General features: G+C 45.7%; 1 protein-coding gene across 2 annotated transcripts in view; it reads right to left on the bottom strand.

Moving 5' to 3' along the window:
• Positions 1-252: 252 nt before the first annotated feature.
• Positions 253-18,562, bottom strand: part of LOC139081749 (CD48 antigen-like) — a 91,496-nt gene continuing 73,186 nt past the window's right edge. For both annotated transcript variants that reach the window (XM_070608543.1, XM_070608542.1), the window contains exons 2-6: positions 12,498-12,845; positions 6,069-6,368; positions 4,237-4,336; positions 3,767-3,912; positions 253-1,594 (exon numbers count right to left, since the gene is read on the bottom strand). In XM_070608543.1, the coding sequence (XP_070464644.1) occupies positions 3,837-3,912; positions 4,237-4,336; positions 6,069-6,368; positions 12,498-12,845 (824 nt within the window). In that variant the 3' untranslated portion in view covers positions 253-1,594; positions 3,767-3,836. The remainder of the gene's footprint in view (positions 1,595-3,766; positions 3,913-4,236; positions 4,337-6,068; positions 6,369-12,497; positions 12,846-18,562) is intronic.

Raw genomic sequence — 18,562 nt, 5'->3', positions numbered from 1 at the left:
AAATGGAACCTGTTTTGGACTACAAAGCAAATTTTTATTGAATTATTGCAAGAAGTGAGGATAAAAGTTGTCTTTAATAAGTCTAACACAAATACCAAACTGACAAAGTAAAGCATAAAATCCATATAGGAGAATTTCATTTATGAATAATGATATAAAAATCCAAATTAAAAATATTATCAAAGAGTATCATATTAAAAGAATAATACATCAACTGGGATTTATTCCAATAATGCAAAAATAGCTCAATATGAGGAAATCTTTCAATATTTTATTAATAGATGAAAAAGAACAAGCATATGAAATTTGCACAGATGAAACGAGAAACAATAAAATTTAACATTTTGTTCTCAGTATAACTCTTTATAATATAAGAATAAGTACATGCTTTCCTAACACGACAAAACGGATATGTCTTAACCTAATAAAAACATCATGCTTAATGGAGAAACACTAGAAGCATTTATATTAAAGTGAGGAACAATACAAGGACATTTTTATCAGTATTATTTAGCATGGCTTTGGAGGTATTAGCCAATGCAATTAGACAAGAGAAAGAAATGAGTCATAAAAATTGGAAAGAAGGAAGCAAACATTATAATTATTTGTTGATAATATGGTTATTTAGTCAGATATTCAAAGGGATCAAATGAAAAACTGTTACAAACAGAAAAGAAAGTTAGTAACAGGAAAATTTATATATGTTATTTGTGCATTATTTTAATCAACTAGTTGGAAGATCTAATGGGAACAAGACCCCATTTACAATAGCAATAAGATGCTGAAACATTATCATGTCAACAAGACCTGCCTTTTGACTTTTACACTGCATGGATATATTATGTAATAAAAATAAAAGGGTCTGTGAATCACTTGAATTTGAAAAATCCTGAGATAGTTCATTTACTGTGCTTAGATTAAGCCTGGTAGGTGGTGGAACTCAAAAAGTGTTTCCCTCTCTTTCCACCCCTCCCAGGCACAGTTGACCCGGAATCTTGTATCTGCCAGCCTCTGGCTTGTCCATAGTCAAAGGCCATTGCTTTCTCTATTCTTGGGTACTGGGCTGGGCTATGACATCCTGAAGTTCCTCCACCCAAGACTCATCATTGTGAGAGGCACCAGGACCCTCCCTATTCCAGGAAAGCATCTCTATCCCCTGACCATCCTTATGCATGTCCCGCCTAACCAGGGGTGTTCCCTAAAGGGGTTAAGATGGTCACAGGTCAGAAATCTGGCTGACTGCTGAAAGGCTTACCTCTTGTACTTGGATATTAGAGTAGCACCATCACTGTGAAGGGAGAAAACTTTGGTGGGAACCCAGGGGAGCAGCTCCTGCTGCTCTGCTGTCTCAGTGGGATGGGTCAGAAAGACATGGGGTCTAGTCCCAGCTCCACCTTAAAGAGGGAGATCTTGAGATCCTGGAGTGCAGGGTGAGGGGGGGAGATCTTGTGAAGGCCCCTCACTGCCCCAGTGTCTCCGTGGTCTTGGTGTCATCCTGGGGTTCTGGGCTTTTCTGGATCTTCTCATAGATAGTGTGGATTACTGGAGCACACTCAGGGCTGTATGAATGGCAGCTGCCCTTCTCCATGTCTTTCTACAATTCAAGAAGAGTTTAGGAGTGGTCTTGGTCAGTTTCTAAGAATTAGGAACAGAATTATTCAAGCTACATCTCTTCATGTGCTTCTTGTCCTCAACCAGGTAGTTCTGGCTCTCCATCCTGACAACTCCCCAGAATACGGCTTGGGTGCGGACCTCTCCCTTGAACACTGCAGAATCTTTCCACTTGCTCTGTCCTAGACCCAGGATGCTAACTCTCTCCACATCCCGCCCACATGCTCCAAGACCCCCACTTTGCTCGCTCCTTCATCTCTTCTTGGTGAGGTTTTCCCTGACAGGCTTGTTAAAATCTCACCTGACCCCTCCATCCCTCTTCTCTGCTTTATTTTCTGCTTAGCACTTATCGTCATCTGACCCTTCATGTTTTGCTTATTTTATTTGTCATTCTCTCTTCCCACAACCTAGAATGTATATTCTAGGAGGCCAGGGATTTTTGTTGTTCTGTTGAATCATGCAGCCCAGATCAGAACAATTCTGGGAACACAGTAGACACTCCGTAAATATTTCTTGGACAAATTTGTCAATCACCTTGACTGCTCTCATTGCAAAAGTGCTTTGAAAAACTGCAAAGCATCAGATAAATGTAAGGTGTTATTACTGTAATCCTCACTTTATAGAAGAAGAAACTGAGACCCAGGGAGTAAGGTCAATCAAGAAGTCAGTATCAGGGCTGGGTTTCTCACCCATTTCTCTGGAATCTGCTCCTTCCTGCCACCCCTATCTCTCTTCTGTGCTTGTCTCCCTGTGTCCTGGAAGAGAATTCATTTTCTCCATCAGACTGGGAGTGCCCCAAGGGCAGGGACTATGGTGGCAGGGGACTTCAGGGCCCTGCTGAGTGTCTGGGTCAGATGTGGCCTGATTTGTTTCTCTGTCCCAAAGTCACACATTACTCCTTTCCTGTCCTCCTCTGGTAGGGGGAGTTGGGGTTTGGGCCCAAGGAGCTATTTCCTGAGTTCCCTGAGGCCCAAATCAGATGGGGACATAACTCAGAGGGGTGGAGACGGGAAGTCACAAGGTGGCAGGCACTAAGGCAATTAGGCATAGTGCACAGAGCACTGGACGGGGAACCAGGACACCCCTGTTCTGCACTGTGCTTGCATGGTTCTCTTCCCAAGCCCCAGTGTTTCTTCTGGGTCCCACTTTCCCAACCTTAAACTGCTTGGACCATATCAGGGGATTTCTAAGATCCCCATGTTCTGTGGCATAATGAGCCAGAGTGCTCCCTCTTTAGAAAAGTGAAAGGAGGGGAGAAGAGAGGCCCCGGCCACTGGCTAGTCCTGGACGTCCAGACAGCGGTGCTACTTGCCTTCTCCTAATCTCTGTTTAGCCCAGTAATTCTCAAAGAGTGGGACCAGGAGTGTCAGCATCCTTTGGGAACTTGTTAGAATTGAGCAAATGCTCGGGTCTCCCTAGACCTGCTGAATCAGAAAGTCTGGAGTCAGCCCAGCAAACTTTATTTTACCATGCTCTCCAGGGGGTTCCGATGTGAGCTCAGTTTGAGAACTACTGCTTCTAGGGAAGTCCCTTGAGTGTCCTCTCCTCCTACAGTTGTCCTGTCTCCAGCTCTTTCCCTTTGGTGGAATCATTCCATCTGTGACCACTGCACCGATTTCCATCTAATGGACAGTGGCCACATGAGATGCTTTCACTGGGACATCTCATCAGTGGTGACAACAATGCCTTTATCCAAACAGGTGGCATTAATGGCAGCATCTCAGGCAGGTAGGAGGGAGACAGACTGCGGGAAGGAGATTTCCTGATGTTCCTCAGATCCTTGGGTCTGCTCCACCTCCAGGCCCTGCTGGTCTCCCCTACTTTTGCTTCCTTTGGGTCCTATGTAGATGGCAGGGTCTACCAGACACCTGTCCATTTACATTCTTGCCTCTCCTGCTCTGCCACCCCTCCTCCCTGGGTGGCAGCAACATCTGATGAGATTGTGGACACATGACCAAAGTGTCCTCCTCATCGGTGGTTTCCTCTCATTTCACCTCAGCTCCCAGCATCCTGTGAGTGACCAGGCACAGCAACCATATCATCCAAAGTAAGGATTGAACCCAGAGCCTGACAGGAGCAGAGTACCCTGGACTTCCCGGGATTCATGACCTCTGAGTAGATGTTGGTCAACCTGATTTGATTCCTTCAGACCCACCTCAGGGTGTCCCAGGAGTCTGATCTTCATGTAGGGGGAGTCGTGGCTATCAGCCCCACCAGTGTGCAGGTCAGCAGATTCTTCTGTGGGAAGGGCCTGGGGAGCAGCTGCTGAGCCGGGCCCCTTGGGCAGGAGAGCAGACCCACCTGCACACAGCAGACACCCAATGAGGCTGCGTGGAATTGAGGTGACCCCTCATCAGCCCTCGGGTGAGGGCAGCTATTGCTCCCCAGGCTGTAAGCTCAGGTCCCAGACCCCTGCCCTGTCCCTGCCACACATCACCTTCCTTCCTGGGCATGTTCTCTGCTCCCACCCCCAGCAGGCTGTAGCCCAGCCTTCCAGGGATGATTCACAGGAGAGGTCCATGAGCCTCTGTCTGCCCATTGTCCTGCCCAGTCCTGCCCTGCTCCCTGGGGTGTCCTCCAGGCCCCCCATCCCACTGCTCCTCTCAGCGTCTCTCCAGCACCTACCTCTCCCAGTCTCCATCTTCTTCCTCATCCAGATCCACACTCCAGCGCCCAGGCCCACCATCAGAACCATGGGACGGATGCCTCTCCAAAGCCGTTTGCTCTGAAATGAATGTGGGGTCAAAGGCTGGTGTCAGGTCTGCCTCAGTCAGGCCTGGTGCAGGCAGGGGGAGGAGGTGGGACCACCCTGGCTCAGGACCTGTATCCCAAGTGGACATCCTTGATACAGCCCTGACAGGTTTCCTCCTTTCTAGTCTCCCTGCACGCTGGCCACTGTCACTTTAAAGTTTCTTCTGCTAGGCTTTCTGTCTCTTCTCTGCACAGGCAACGTGAAGGCTCCTGCTAGCTGGATGTCCCATTGCTCATCCCCTCAACCTGGATCTCTTTTCTCCTCTCAGAATCCCAGAAGAGAAGTACATCCCAAGAGGGAGAGAGAATGGAAGAATCTGGGGTCGCCAGACCTCAGGACACGTTGCGCTCTCTGTTTGGGGTATATTTCTCATACTCCCACAAGAAAACTCCTATTCATCCTTCAAGGCCCAAGTCAGGTGGTCCCTTCTCTGTGATGCCTTTCCCAACTCCTGCAGCAGTTACTCAGTTTCTTTCTTTCTTTTTTGTGCTTGAACCATATCCTCTGTATTTGCTTCGACTTCAGCACTTACTGTGTGGCTTTATATTTAGAAATTTACTCCTCCTCTTCTTTGAAGTATTTTCTAATAATTATTGACACAATCCATGCCACACACTGTGTTGATAACTTTCCATAGATTCCCCTTTGAAATCGGACAACAGCCCTATGAAGTAGATACAATTATTGCACATCTTACAAAAAGGCTCCAAACATCAAGTGACTCTTCCAGGGTCACACAGCTGGTATGTGGTGACGCCCCCCTGCACTGTAAGCTCCTTGAGGGCAGGGGCTCAGCTTACTTCTCACTCACGCCCCCCCAGCACGTGGTAGGCCCTCAGTCCTAGTGCGAGGGTTGAATGCTGAGTGGCTGAGTGAGTGAGGAAATGACACGGAGGAGACTGTTCAGACGGGAGGCCCACGTGAAGCAAGCAGAGCCTAGGGGGACAAGGGTGGGAGGGGGCTGCTGAACTCATCCTCCTTTTTTCCACCCATTGTTCCCTCTGCGTAGTGCTAGGGAAAGTTGGAGGTTTCATACTGTATGAAACCAGGTCCAAGGCTCCTTTGTAAGGGCTTCCACCCCCTAACCTACCCTGGACTGTCCCTTTATCTAGCAGGGTGACACCTTAGGCTGATGGGGGAAGTGGGTAACTGGCTGTAGTGACCACAGGTGCTCTCACTGCTCAGTGGGTGGTTGAACTTTGGTTTACTTACTCAGAGGTGCTAATCATCTCAGAAATGGCACATCTGTCATGCAGCAAAAAAGGGGCATCTATCAGCCTGAATGTGCTAAGCTTTTCCAGCCCATCCAGGGAGGGCCTGAGTCTGGTGAACAGGAGCTTTCCAGGTCTAAGGAATCCTCAGTCCTTAATCCTCAAGTCCTCCTCCTCCCCTGCTTGGATTCTGATGACTAATTCAGCCTTCCGGGCTCCTCAAAGCTGGGAAAGGGGGTGCCCACATGCCAGTCCCAGATTTATGTCCTGGGTGATGCAGCAGTCTCCACATATTGGTCCAATTTCTGGAGTTGCAAGTTAGACTATAACGAGGGTGTGGCCATTCGCCAGGCAGGGGACCTTTCGGTTGCACCACATCAGGTGCCTTAAATTATTCCCCTGTCCCACCACATTCCCTGAGCCCGCCCATTCTCGTCCCTCCCCGACTCTCTGCTAGCCCATTTTCTTCACCCTTCCCAGCAGATCGCACTCACCCGTCGATGGATAGATGTTTTCCGGGTGTAAGGTTGCATTCTTGTCGTCCATAGAGTTGCTGACCATACAGGTGAGGTGGCCATTCAACTGGCCCAGGGCAAGGCTCAGGCTTAGATTCCTGGAGTTGGGGGCTGGCCCCATTGTTTCTCTTGGCTCCAACTCCCTGGGGAGGCCCTTGCTCAGCCAGGTCACTGCCAGGTTCTCTGTGGCTCCTGGGGTCCCACACTCCAGGCTGATGTTGCACCAGCCTGATGTGCGAGACGATGGATGAATCTGAATCTGGGGCTGGGGGATGGGCTCTGGGGCAAGGGGGGACTAAAGAGAAACTGACCTTCAGGACTGGAGGCCCCCCTCAAGTACATCATCTGCTCTCACTAAGGTGATGCAGCTGTGTGAGGTTTCTAACTGCAGCCCTGGGGAAGGAGCCTTCTCCCTCTGGCCCAAGGGGTTCTGACTGCAGCCCAGGGGCAGATGGCTGAGGCCCTCCCATGCCCAGTGAAGCCTAGATGATTAAATAGACAGGATGTACATGATAACCACACGATGATATGTACCCATGATAATCATACAGATGATAATAATTTTATATATTCTTATACATAATCACTACAACATGGGAGGAGTTGTGAATAAAGTGGAAAAACATGTTAAAGTTCCAGTTTTGTTCAGAGAAAGAAAAGGATATTGATTGTCTTTAAATGGAGAAGTAAAAATTTAATTTCTGTAACTGTAGGATAAAAATACAAGGTGGTATGACTTCCAAACTACTAGAAAAGGTTAGGTCAAAAAAAAGTCTACTAATCAAATAAAAGCCAGAAAAAATAAGAAAAAAAAGGTAAATAAAAAACATTAGGGGCCAGCCCCATGGCTGAGTGGTTAAGTTCGTGAGCTCTGCTTTGGCCGCCCAGGGTTTTGCTGGTTCATATCCTGGGCCCAGACTTAGCACCGCTCATAAAGCCATGCTGAGGCAGTGTCCCACCTAGCAGAACGAGCACGACCTACAACAGGAATATTCAGCTATGTACTGGGGGGCTTTGGGGAGAAGAAGGAAAAAACAAACAAACAAAAAGATTGGCAAGAGATGTTAGCTCAGGTGCCAATCTTTGAAAGAAAAAAACAATCCCCCCAAAAAACATTAAACAAGATTTCAGGAGTTTAGGTTCATACCTGTAAAAAAAATGAAATATCTTGGAATGCATTATATCCCCCTGTTAAAAGCCAAGACTCAGATGAGGTAATGCCAGCGGCACGCTATGCCCATTACCTGACGACACGGAAAGATTAAAAAGAAAGAGATGGGAAACAGTAGATGAAGAAAATGTCAAGAAAATGACTGCAGGTGTGGCAATAGTCATTACAGACCAAATAAAATTTAAGATAAAAAACATTAAGCAGGCCAATGAGAGATATTTTAGATTAATATGCAGATACCAACAGGGTTTGGAAATGCATAAATGTTATAAAGCAAAACAAAACAAAATCAAAGCCAAAACACTGTTGGAAATTCAAGGAGAAATTTTCAAATCCACTATTACTCCAGTGGATTATTTTACTGTGGTGGGTAGACCAGAGCAAAGGATGTAACACAGGTAAAAGCAGCCAGTAATGGCCACATGGCCAATCTGAGAGGTGGCTCATCCACACGCAGCCCCACTTCCCTCTCCGTCCTCGCTTCCTCTGCTGTGGAATCTAGAGAGCCAAAGTCTCGCTTTCGGTCTTTCTTGCAGCTGCATTGGTGCTGACCAGGGAAGTAGGGGGATCTGCTGGGGGAGGAAAGGCCTTCACTCCTGAAAAGACAGAGCCCCAGACCGAGAAGGACCTTCCCCTTGTCCTTCTCTCCTTGCTGCCTTTATTGTGGAGTGACGTCTGGAGCAACAGCCACCTCTGGACCACGAGGCAACAAGCACGAGGACAAAAGTCTATGTGCGGTGGATGGCAGAGCAGGAAGACAGAGCGAGCCTGGGTCCCCATGACAGTGCCGAGCAGATGGCCCAACACCAGCAAATGCTATCTCTTGACTTCTTGTTACATGAGTGAAACAAATTTGTTTAAACCTTTGAAAATCAAGTTTTATGCTCATTGCAGTCAAACATATTCTTAACTTACATGCATAGATAACAATAAAAAAGGAGATTCGATCAGCAAAATAAAAAGTGGATTTTTCAAAAACAGGCCAATCAAAAGAGAAAATAATGATATCTAACTAAAAAAATTAAAGCTATAATAAATATCACTAGGAATGATCATTGGGGCATAATTACAGATAAGATATTAAAAAAAATAAGGAAATACTATGTACAACTACATGCCAATTAATTTGAAAATGTAAATGAAATAATGCTTTTCCAGGAAAGTGTAAATGATCAAAATTCTGTTAAGAAGCAGCAGCAATCCTGAATACACCCACAGCCTTAGGAGAAAGTAGAAAGGTGGACAACGATCTGTCCTTACAAAGGGCATGAAGTGCATATGGTTTCGGGGTGAGTGCTGCCCAATGGCCAAGGAAAATGGAATTCCTGTGTTATAGACACTGTTTCAGAGCTTAGAAAAAGGCAAAATGTTTCTCAGGTCATTCTGAAAGGATGGTTGAACTTGAATGCTCACATCAGACAAGGAGAATACCAACACCAAAACAAGACAAAACCCACTTGCAAATCCATGGGTTAATGTCAGTGACAAACAGAGAACTTAAAATTTCTAAATTAAATATTAGCAAATACAGTCACACAATACATCACGATCAAGTTGGGTTTATTATAGGAATGCAAAGTTAGTGTAATCCGGAAATTTATTAATGTAATTTACTCCATTAGCAGATGAAAAGAAAACCACAGCTAGCCCTTATTGAGCAGGTATGCATTTCCAGTCACGGCTCCAAGGGTTTACATGGACTCATTTAATCCTCATGTTAACCCTCTGAAGTTACCTGGATCAGCTGTCAGTAGATTCATCTAGGCAGGGGAGGCAACCTTTTCTGTAAAGGGTCAGATAGCAAATATTTTAGGTTTCACCAGCCATATGGTCTCTGTCACAACTACACAATTTTGACGTTATAGCATGAAAGGAGCCAAACACAAGATGTTAATGAATGGATGTGGCTGTGTTCCAATAAAACTTTATTTACAAAAACAGACACTGGGCTGGATTTGACCAATGGGTATAGTTTGCCAGCCTCAGATCTGGGGCAGTTATTAAAAATGCAAATGTGTGGGCCTCCTCAAGACTGTCTGAACATGTGTCTGGGGAAAATGATATTTACTTAGCTTTTTGAAAGATCTGATTTAATGAATAGATAATAATTTAAATATAAAACCAAGTAGACTGTCTGTTACACAGAGTAATGAAGCACAGATGGGTGTTTAGAAAGCTCGTGCTCTCAGGCATTTAGAGTATTCACTCAAGAATTGGTTTACATCAACCTTTATTGTGCTCTTTTCAATAAGTGAAGGAATATTAATCAGGCTTGAATAATCAAAAATCCTAGAAAACGTAACTGTGTTTCTGTAGGTATCCTTTAAATATTGCTTAACTCTATCTGGTTACAGGAATACAGTACTTCCTGAAGGCCTGCTGGGAGCTGTAGAAAACACTGGGCAGATGCTAAGGAGAGCAGGGCACGGACCCCGCTCTCAAGTGGAGAGTGGACCACACACAAACAATGGTAGTGCAAGGCAGAGAGAAACATGATCTTCAGGAGAACTAGGAGAAAGAACTTTGAGACTTCAAAATGGAAATATTCATTTAATATGGATCAGAAAATCGTTTTCGTAGGCTGTGGCAGTTCTGAAAGCCATGAGGGAGAGAGAGGCTGTATTTGAGGAGCAATGCGTTTGGCTGGAACAAGGCTGGAATGACGGCATCAGTTGGTCGAGGGCCTAATGCTGTGATGAGTACTTAGTCCTACAGGCGATGGGGAGAGAGCGAGTGTTGTTGGGAGGTTTAGTTTGGGCATTGGTGGATTGTCAGGGAATGGAAAACAAGGCCAAAGGAAACCAGCTAGTAGGACTTCTTCTTTTGGCAATTTCTCTTCTGCTGCAATCTTGTTTTTGATATGATGTCAATCACAGCACCCTAATCCTAGTTACATTCATTAACATCTTGTGTTTGGCTCCTTTCGTGCTATAACGTCAAAATTGTGTAGTTGTGACAGAGACCATATGGCTGGTGAAACCTAAAATATTTGCTATCTGACCCTTTACAGAAAAGGTTGCCTCCCCTGCCTAGATGAATCTACTGACAGCTGATCCAGGTAACTTCAGAGGGTTAACATGAGGATTAAATGAGTCCATGTAAACCCTTGGAGCCGTGACTGGAAATACATACCTGCGTAATAAGTGCTAGCTGTGGTTTTCTTTTCATCTGCCAATAGAAAGTGCTGTTCCTCTGACCAGTGAGCCATCTAGGGGTGGTCTTGTGACGCAAGCCCAGCCAACAAGAGTCTTTCCCTGGAATTTTCCATGTGGAGTGCACCAGGAAAGTCCCTTTGCTCTCTGCTCCAGTGGGACCCATAGCTGCAGAAGGCCATGTTCCCCACCGTGTGGAGAAGCCCAGGAGAATAAAGCTGACAGGAGGGAGAGAGAGAGAGAGACAGAGAGTGCGAGAGAGAGAGCACAAAGATGAGAGATGATATGGTCCCTGACAGAGAGAAGAGAGAGCCCATTACCTTTCAAGTCCCTGAGCATGAGGGCCAGAGGAGCTCCTGTATGCATCTTCCTCCTGGAGATCTATGTATCTTTGTTTTGAGGAAGATTAGCCCTGAGCTAAGTGCTGCTAATCCTCCTCTGTTTTTGCTGAGGAAGCCTGGCCCTGAGCTAACATCCGTGCCCATCTTCCTTTACTTTGCATGTGGGACGCCTGCCACAGCATGGCTTGCCAAACGGTGCCATGTCTGCACCCTGGACCCGAACCGTCTGACCCCGGGCCACTGAAGTGGAACGTGTGCACTTAACCGCTGCACCACTGGGCCGGCCCCTATGTGTCTTTATAACGAAAACCCTCTTAATTGACCTAATTTGAGTAAGTTTCCATTTCTTGCTGCCAAAAGAGATAGGATGAGACTGTACCAGTATGACGTCACTGAGAGAGCTATTCAAGGAATTTATCAGCCAAGGAGGACAGAGACAAGATCAGGAATCAAGAGCTGGAGGCCGGGGGGGGGGGGGGGGGGGCAGCGGGTGTATTCTCCACCCTTCACCAACTGAAAACCCCAGCTTGGACAGCCAAGCCAGTCTCCCCAGTCTCTTCTTACAAGCGTTCCCATCTCTTAAGTTGGAGTCCCTCACCCCTTATCTGCTCCCACTAGGTGAGGATTTGCCAGTTGTGCAGGGGAAGCTTGGGAGATGGATGTCCCCTGGAGAGCCACCAGCATATGTTCAGGAGAAGAGAAAGGGCCCGGTGGGTGAGTGAAGGGTAGCTAATTTGGAGCATGGCCCTGTGGGAATGTGCTGGGAAATGAGGCTGGAGAGGCAGGCAGGGACCAGATCCTGTGTGGAGTTGGACTTTTCCTGAGTGCCATTATCCTGTGGGGGTGGGGACAAGAAGCATTATTTGGTTTTAAGCAGGGGAATAACAGGAAGAGTACTGCATTTTTAAAAAGATCCAAATATCAACTGGTTGGAGGATGATTTGGAAGGAGGAAGAGACGAGAGGCAGGGAGGCCCTTTAGGAGGCTGCTGGGATCACCCAAGCAGAGAAGACGGAGGGTGGAGGCAGAGAGCAGCAATGGGCGAGAGCTCTGGCAGGTTGGATGCCCCCAGGCTCTGCTCCCCCTCCTCCCTTTTTGCTGCTTTCTCCACTGCACATCTGCCCAGGTTCTCTGCTTCCTGGGGCAGGGTGTTGGGCTCCTCGTTGGCCTGGGAGCCCCAGGGCACAGCGGCTGGGTCGCCTTCTGCATCTTTGACTTGGACAGAGCAGGACAGAGCTTTGCCCTGAGATATCTCCAGCTGGACTTCAGGTCAATTTGTCTCAAAGTGTTTTACCTAATGACTCATCCTAACATCAATCTCCTTCCTGGTGTTTTTATTTCATCTTTTTGGTGTTCTGTTTTGTTGTTGCCAACTTTTTGGGTCATTTAAGAATTTTTAAATCTGATTTTCAATCAACCAATTCAGGACATTTTGGATATAATTACGTATTTCTAATAATCAATTTTGCAGTATTTTTATGATTGAAGAATGGTTTTTTTTTTTTATCCTTTTCAGTGGCTCCTTCTCTCTCCCCATTTCATGTACACTTTATACTTTTTAAAAAATTTTAACTAGTTTTTCCTGGGATGCAATCATTAAAATCTAGTTTTATCTTTAGTGCATCAGAAGAAATGCAAAAACTCCTAGAAAATGTTTTTTTTCTTTACCCGCTTCTAGTTTAACTTACTTTAGCAAAGTGCTTGTTGGAATGCCTGTGTGGGGCATGGTCCCTATAAACCTTACCATATAAACAGAGCCTGAAGGCTTCCTCCTGGGATTTTCCTGACCGGAACTTGATTTTCACTGTATACAGTTCACTTATTTGCATACTGAGATTTCTGATGATCAAGAACGCCAGCTCTGTTAGGCTGAATCTGTGCTTGTATTTTTCTTCAAGCCCGTACCATTCAGGATTAGAGGTATTAGGTTTCCAGGACACCAGAAACAAATCTCTCTCATCACCAGAATCCCGAATCCACTCAATCTCTCGGATGTCAGGAGACGAGGAGGAGGTCAGTTGCAGCTGCACAGATCCCCCCACGGTCCTTTGCAACGTGCAGGATGAGCTGGGGTCTTTGACAGTCTGGGAACCTGGTGAGAGAACAGCTGAGATTGAGGAAAGGAAGAAGCAGGGCAAACACCACGCTGCATCTCCTCTCTGCTTTCACGTCACATTAACTTTATATTTATACAAAGAGAATTCTCTCTTTCTACAGACAGGGAAATAAAGCTGAGACAACTTGCCCAGGCCTTGGTCTTGCCTAGAACACAGCAGTTTTGATGCAAGCACGTGTCTGTTACCCTCCCACACTCACGCTCTTTCCTTTTCTTGCAGCTTGCATCTAACATGGTCTTTGGTCTCATTGCAGAAACAGGAAGCTGAAAATATTATCGCTGCTAAACAATAATCCAATTTCCCCATTAGTCTGTACACACCAGAAGAAAATCATTCCAGCTTTCTCTGTTGCCACCATTTTCCCCTCAACCCGCTGCACTGTGGCTTCTGGCCCATCACTCCTCTGAAATTTCTCTTGATTGGGTCACTAACAACTCCCTGAAATTAACAAAGTCAACTGTCACTGGTCAGTCCTAGTCTTTCAGGACCATCTTGTGCCATTTGACATGGGACTGTTCTCCCTTCCTTGAAATTCTACTTATTTGATACAAATTTTTCTCCCTCTGGGCCCTCAGCCAGCCTTCCTTCAGTAAATGCTTAATGAGCTCTGTGCTGTTGAGGTTGCTGGGGACACAGTGATGAACAAGAAGACCAGGTCCCTGCTCTCATGGAGCGTCCATTCTAGTGAGAGAGACTGCTGGAAAAAGCAGGGAAAACAAATGACTTCAGACAGTTATAAGTGCTGTGAAAAAAATAAAAAGGATGTGGCATAGATTTCATCTCCGTTGCCTGGCATCTGAACTTCCTTCACGTATCTGTGGAATTTCTGCCTTATGAGGCAGAGCCCACCTCCTGCTATAAATGCCAGATACTTTCCCAGCCTCCTTTGTGGCTGAGACTGCACATGAACTGGGTCCTTCCAATCGGATGCACCTATCACAGACTTTCAAACACAAGCTGATGACATGAAGGGAGGCAGCCCACAGGATCTGTGCTGTTGACAATGGCAGTCATGGCAGTAGCCACCTGTAGTTGCCTGAGGCAGTGGTGGCAGCAGTTCTGAGGCAGAGAAAGTGTCCAGGGTCAGTGGTACTGTGGTTTGAGCTGTGACGTCTTGGCCAGGATTAACAGACCAGCTTCTGCTGGACGAGCTCTGGTGGTGTGACTCAGGGTGTGGCTCCTGGATGAGTGGTCTCAAAGCCTGGCCGTCTGGACCCCTCAAAGCTCTGGGGGTCACCTGCTACGCTCTAACATATACATATTCGATTAGTCAGCTGGTTTCTCTTGCTTGTAAGCAAGAACCCTGACTGACACTTAGGATAATGTAATAGAATAGTGGTGGTTTCGTGGCGATCTGGGGGTGTGGGTCGTTCATCAACAAAGTCCCCTATGAGTGGATGACAATTAAGGTGAGTCCTAAATGACGACCGGACAGAATGAATTATTCCAGGCAGAGGAAAGAGCATGAGCCAAGTTCCCAGTGCAGAAATGATCTTGGCCCGCATGTGGGACAGAAGGAGCGCTGCGGCTGGGGCGGAAGGAGCGAAGCAGAGATCTGAAGACAGGAGACGGAGCAGGGAAGGCTTCGCAGGGACGGTAGGGAGATTGGACATAGTCTGAGTGCAACAGGAAGCTGCCAGATGGTTCTTAGCAAAGTGATATCACGTGATTTACATTCTTAACGACCACTTTAGAGTAGATCCGGTCTGGAGAATGGTTGATAGGAGGGAAAGAGTAGTAAAAGGGATTCCACTTGAGGGGTTCTTGCAATAGGTTCAGTGAGAGAAGGATGGTGGCAGAGGATGGGGAGAAGTGGAGAGACTCAAGAAAGATTGGGAGGTAGAGCTGATATGGACTGCTGATGGACTGGATGTCAGAGGGAAGGAAAAGAAGAATCAAGGATGACTTCCTGGTTTAGGGCTTAAGTAAGTGGGTAGATGGTGTGACATTTATTGAGGAGTAAATATTTTTTTTCTTTCTTTCTTTCTTTCTTTCTAACTTTCTCTCTTTCTTTCTCTTTCTTCCCTCCTTCCTTCCTTCCTTGCTTCCTTCCTTCCCTCTTTCCTTCTTGTCTTTCCTTCTTTCTTCCATTCTTTCCCTTCTTCCTCTCTTTCTTTCCTTTTTGCTGAGGAAGATTGGCTCTGAGATAAGAACTATTGCCAATCTTCCTCTTTTTCCTTGAGGAAGATTCACCCCGAGCTAACATCTATGTCAGTCTTCTATTTTGTATGTGAGTCACCACCACAGCATGTCCGGCAATGAGTGGTGTAAGTCCACGCATGGGAACTGAACCTTGGCTGCTAAAGCAGAGTACACCAAACTTAACCCTAGGTCATGGGGCTGGCCACCTGTAATTATTATTAAAGCATAGAGAGGAACAGGTTTGGGGTGAGGGGAGGCATAAAACAGAATTTGGTTTTATACATGTTAATCTTGGCTTCCAAGATGTTAAATAGGCTGTAGAGTCTGGGTCTGAAGCTCAGGGAAGGTCAGGGCTGGAGACATGGCCCTCAACCCGGCCATGCTACTAAAGCCATGGGATTAGCTAAAATCACCTGGAGGGGATTATAGCTAGGGAAGAAAAGATGGTGTAGCACCAACCACCACTAAGAGAGAGGGAGAAGGAGCAGCCAGTGGGAAAAGCCGGTGAGCGCAGTGTCGCAAAAGCCAAAGAAGGAGTTTCAGGAAGGGAGGGGAGGGCACTGTGACAGCCCTGCTGAGAAGTGAGGCCAGGCTGCTCTCTGTTCTTTTCTTTTCCTCCTGAGTACTTCCAAAACTCTTTGGTGCTTCTCCATTCCACTGGTGCTTACCCCCGTAATACATACATTTCTCTGCTATTATATTAAGTACTCAAATTATACCCCTATGCCCTCTGTGTCCCACTGCTCACCACCCCAAGTAGGATGAGAATGTGGAACACTCAGCAGCCCACGTTCTCTGCCACCTCACAGTCTTGTAACATTCTTACCCCTCTCCCTGCAGCAGCCTTCCAACCTAGAGGCTTTACCGAAACAGTCAAGCGTTCTATTTCCAGACATTATTAGATTTTCTCCAAAAATATGACTTCTTTATTCCAAGAATCTTTACTTTTCACTTAAATCGCAAATTCCCAGTCACATTACCATCATCCATTGTGTTTAATTAAAATTGTGTGTTTTTTTGCTGTCATTGTTGACTCTATCTTTCCCAAATCTGGAGATCTCTGTTATGATGAATTTGATACTTGATGGAGAACCTTTTTGAGGATTTCCCTTAAAGGGACTCTTTGGCAATATATTCCCTGAATCCTTACCTCAGCGCTAACATTTCCTTTCACCCTGACGTCTAGTGACATCTAGTTGTCTAGTAAGTGACATCTAGCTGATTTGCAAGGATTTGTCAATTCTGTCCTTTCCTTTAAGCAGCACGTAGATGTCCTTTCACTGTCATCAAGCTTCCATTATTGCAGGCAAGAAGTTCGATTATTTTTCCTTTCAAAGTATTTTTCCTTTGGAAGCTTCTAAGTTTTTGTTCTTTTTTGTGGTATTGTCAGAATTATACCAGCTACTCTTAGGTGCATGTCTTTTTTTTTCACTGAAGTGAAATCCTCATACAAACAATTAACACTATAAAGTGCATATTTTTTAGTGGCATTTCGTGTATTCACAATATTGTGCCACTGCCACCTCTCTCCAGTTTCAAAACATTTATATCATCCCAGAAGAACATCCCGTACCCACCAAATAATTACTCTCTCTTCCTCCTCCCCATCCTCTGGTAACGTCTACCAATCATGCCTATCTAACGAAGTCTCCATAAAAACCCAAAGGGTGGTGGTAGGAGAGCTCCTGGGTTGGTGAGCACAAGGAGGTGCTGGAGGGTGGCCCACCTGCAGAGGGCGTGGAAGCTCCACACCCTTTCCACATACCTTGCCCTGTGCATCTCTTTGGTCTGGCTTTTCATGAGTTATATCTTTTTATAATACACCAAGAATCTAGCAAGTAAACTATTTTCCCATTGTTCTGTGAGCTGCTCTAGCAAATTCCTTCAACCTGACCAGGAGCTCATGGGAACCTCCGATGTTTAGGCCACCAGTCAGAAGCCAGTCGGTAACAACCTGGACTCGTGACTGGCGTCTGAAGTCGGGGGATGATAGTCTTGTGGGGCTGAGCCCTAAACCTGTGGGATCTGACACAAACTGCAGGAAGACAGTGTTAGAACTGAGTAAAATTGTAGGACACCCAGCTGGTGTCTGAGAAATCACAAAATTGCTCTGTGAGGGGAAAGGTACACACACATCTAGTGCCAGAAGTAGCGTGGTAGTCGTGTGAGACTAAAGGAGAAACAGAGGAGTGTGTTTTTCCATAGCAGGTAATTTATCTGTTTAGATTATGTTTCTCTTCTGGAGTCAGTATTGGTAAATTATATTTTCCTAGAAAATTATCCATTTCATCTCAGTTTTCCATATATTTGTATAGAGTTAAGCAAAATGTTTTTTCCTTAACTTCCTTTGTATATGTGTTCTTTTTTCCTGCTGTCTCATTTCTTCTTTTGTGCATTTAGGCTTTTGTGGGAGGGTTTTTGGAAAGATTGGAGCCACTCAATCATGCTTGTGTGCTCGTGGCAATAAATCAGGGGTTTCATCTGTTTCAGAAAAAACATTCTGAAGTAGGAGACTGTTTGTTTCCCCAAGCAATGTTTGGTTTTTAAAACAGGGACCTGATGAATAAGTGAAAAGCAATAGTCTATATTGGAGTATAAGAGGAAGCCATTTGGTTTACAACTAATTTGGCCTGAACTTCTGTTTCCAAAAGAGCTTGACATGGCCTGTTGAGCATTCATTGTACATCTGCTTTAAACATTTACAATGTCCCACAGGCAAGGATGATGCCTTTAAACACAGGGATGTAACTTACCCCCATACAGCATTTCTTTAAGGATAAGCATCACTTCCTGGGAGCTAAGGATTTATTTCTGACCTGCTGCATTCACCTTGTGACCACCAACTTGTTGTGCCAGCTAAGCATCTTGTGACTGTAGGAAGAGAGATATTCCTGCCATATGTGATGTATACTCTTTGTTCCAAGATGCTCCATAACTGCTCTGTACATCCCATTTCTTTGGTGCTCTTTCTTCCTTGGAGAAGGAAGTCCTGGCTATAGTCCTCAAAACTGGCTCATAATAAACTCACCCCAATTTTGATTTATAGATTGATTATGGATTCTTCCATTGACATTTCTTGTTGTAGTCACAGCAGGATTTCAGAGAAATGCACTGGAGACCACCTGGAACCTCCACTGAACTGGCATTCAGTACCAATAGGGGCCCGCTGAGCCCCCTGGATCATTGCATTCTTCAGGTGACTCTGGTGAGATCTTCTGAACTCTGACCTTCTGATTTTAAGTCAATGGTCCAGAGTTTATACAAGCCTTAAGACTAGGTGTCTTAGGGGGTACTGGTACACACCCTAGGTAAGAGGACTCTAGGGGAATTTGCTAGGAAGGAGAAACCTAATGGGAATTTCCTAGGTCAGGGGAGTCTAGGGGGTACTGTGGGGTGAATGGGGCAGACTGACCTTTTTAATTTGGCTTTAAGTTGGAAAGAATTGTGTTTATAAAATCTGAACAAACTGCTTGATTGAGACATGAGAGTCTGAACATGTTCAGTTCCAAAGAACAGGACACCAGCTCCTTCCAGCTGAAAGGCGTTTTCA

Source organism: Equus przewalskii, unplaced genomic scaffold, assembly GCF_037783145.1.
Source record: "Equus przewalskii isolate Varuska unplaced genomic scaffold, EquPr2 ChrUn-9, whole genome shotgun sequence".
In the NCBI taxonomy this organism is placed as follows: Eukaryota; Metazoa; Chordata; class Mammalia; order Perissodactyla; family Equidae; genus Equus; species Equus przewalskii.
The sequence above is the reverse complement of the archived record's forward strand: the minus strand, read 5'-3'. Positions and strand labels throughout refer to the sequence as shown.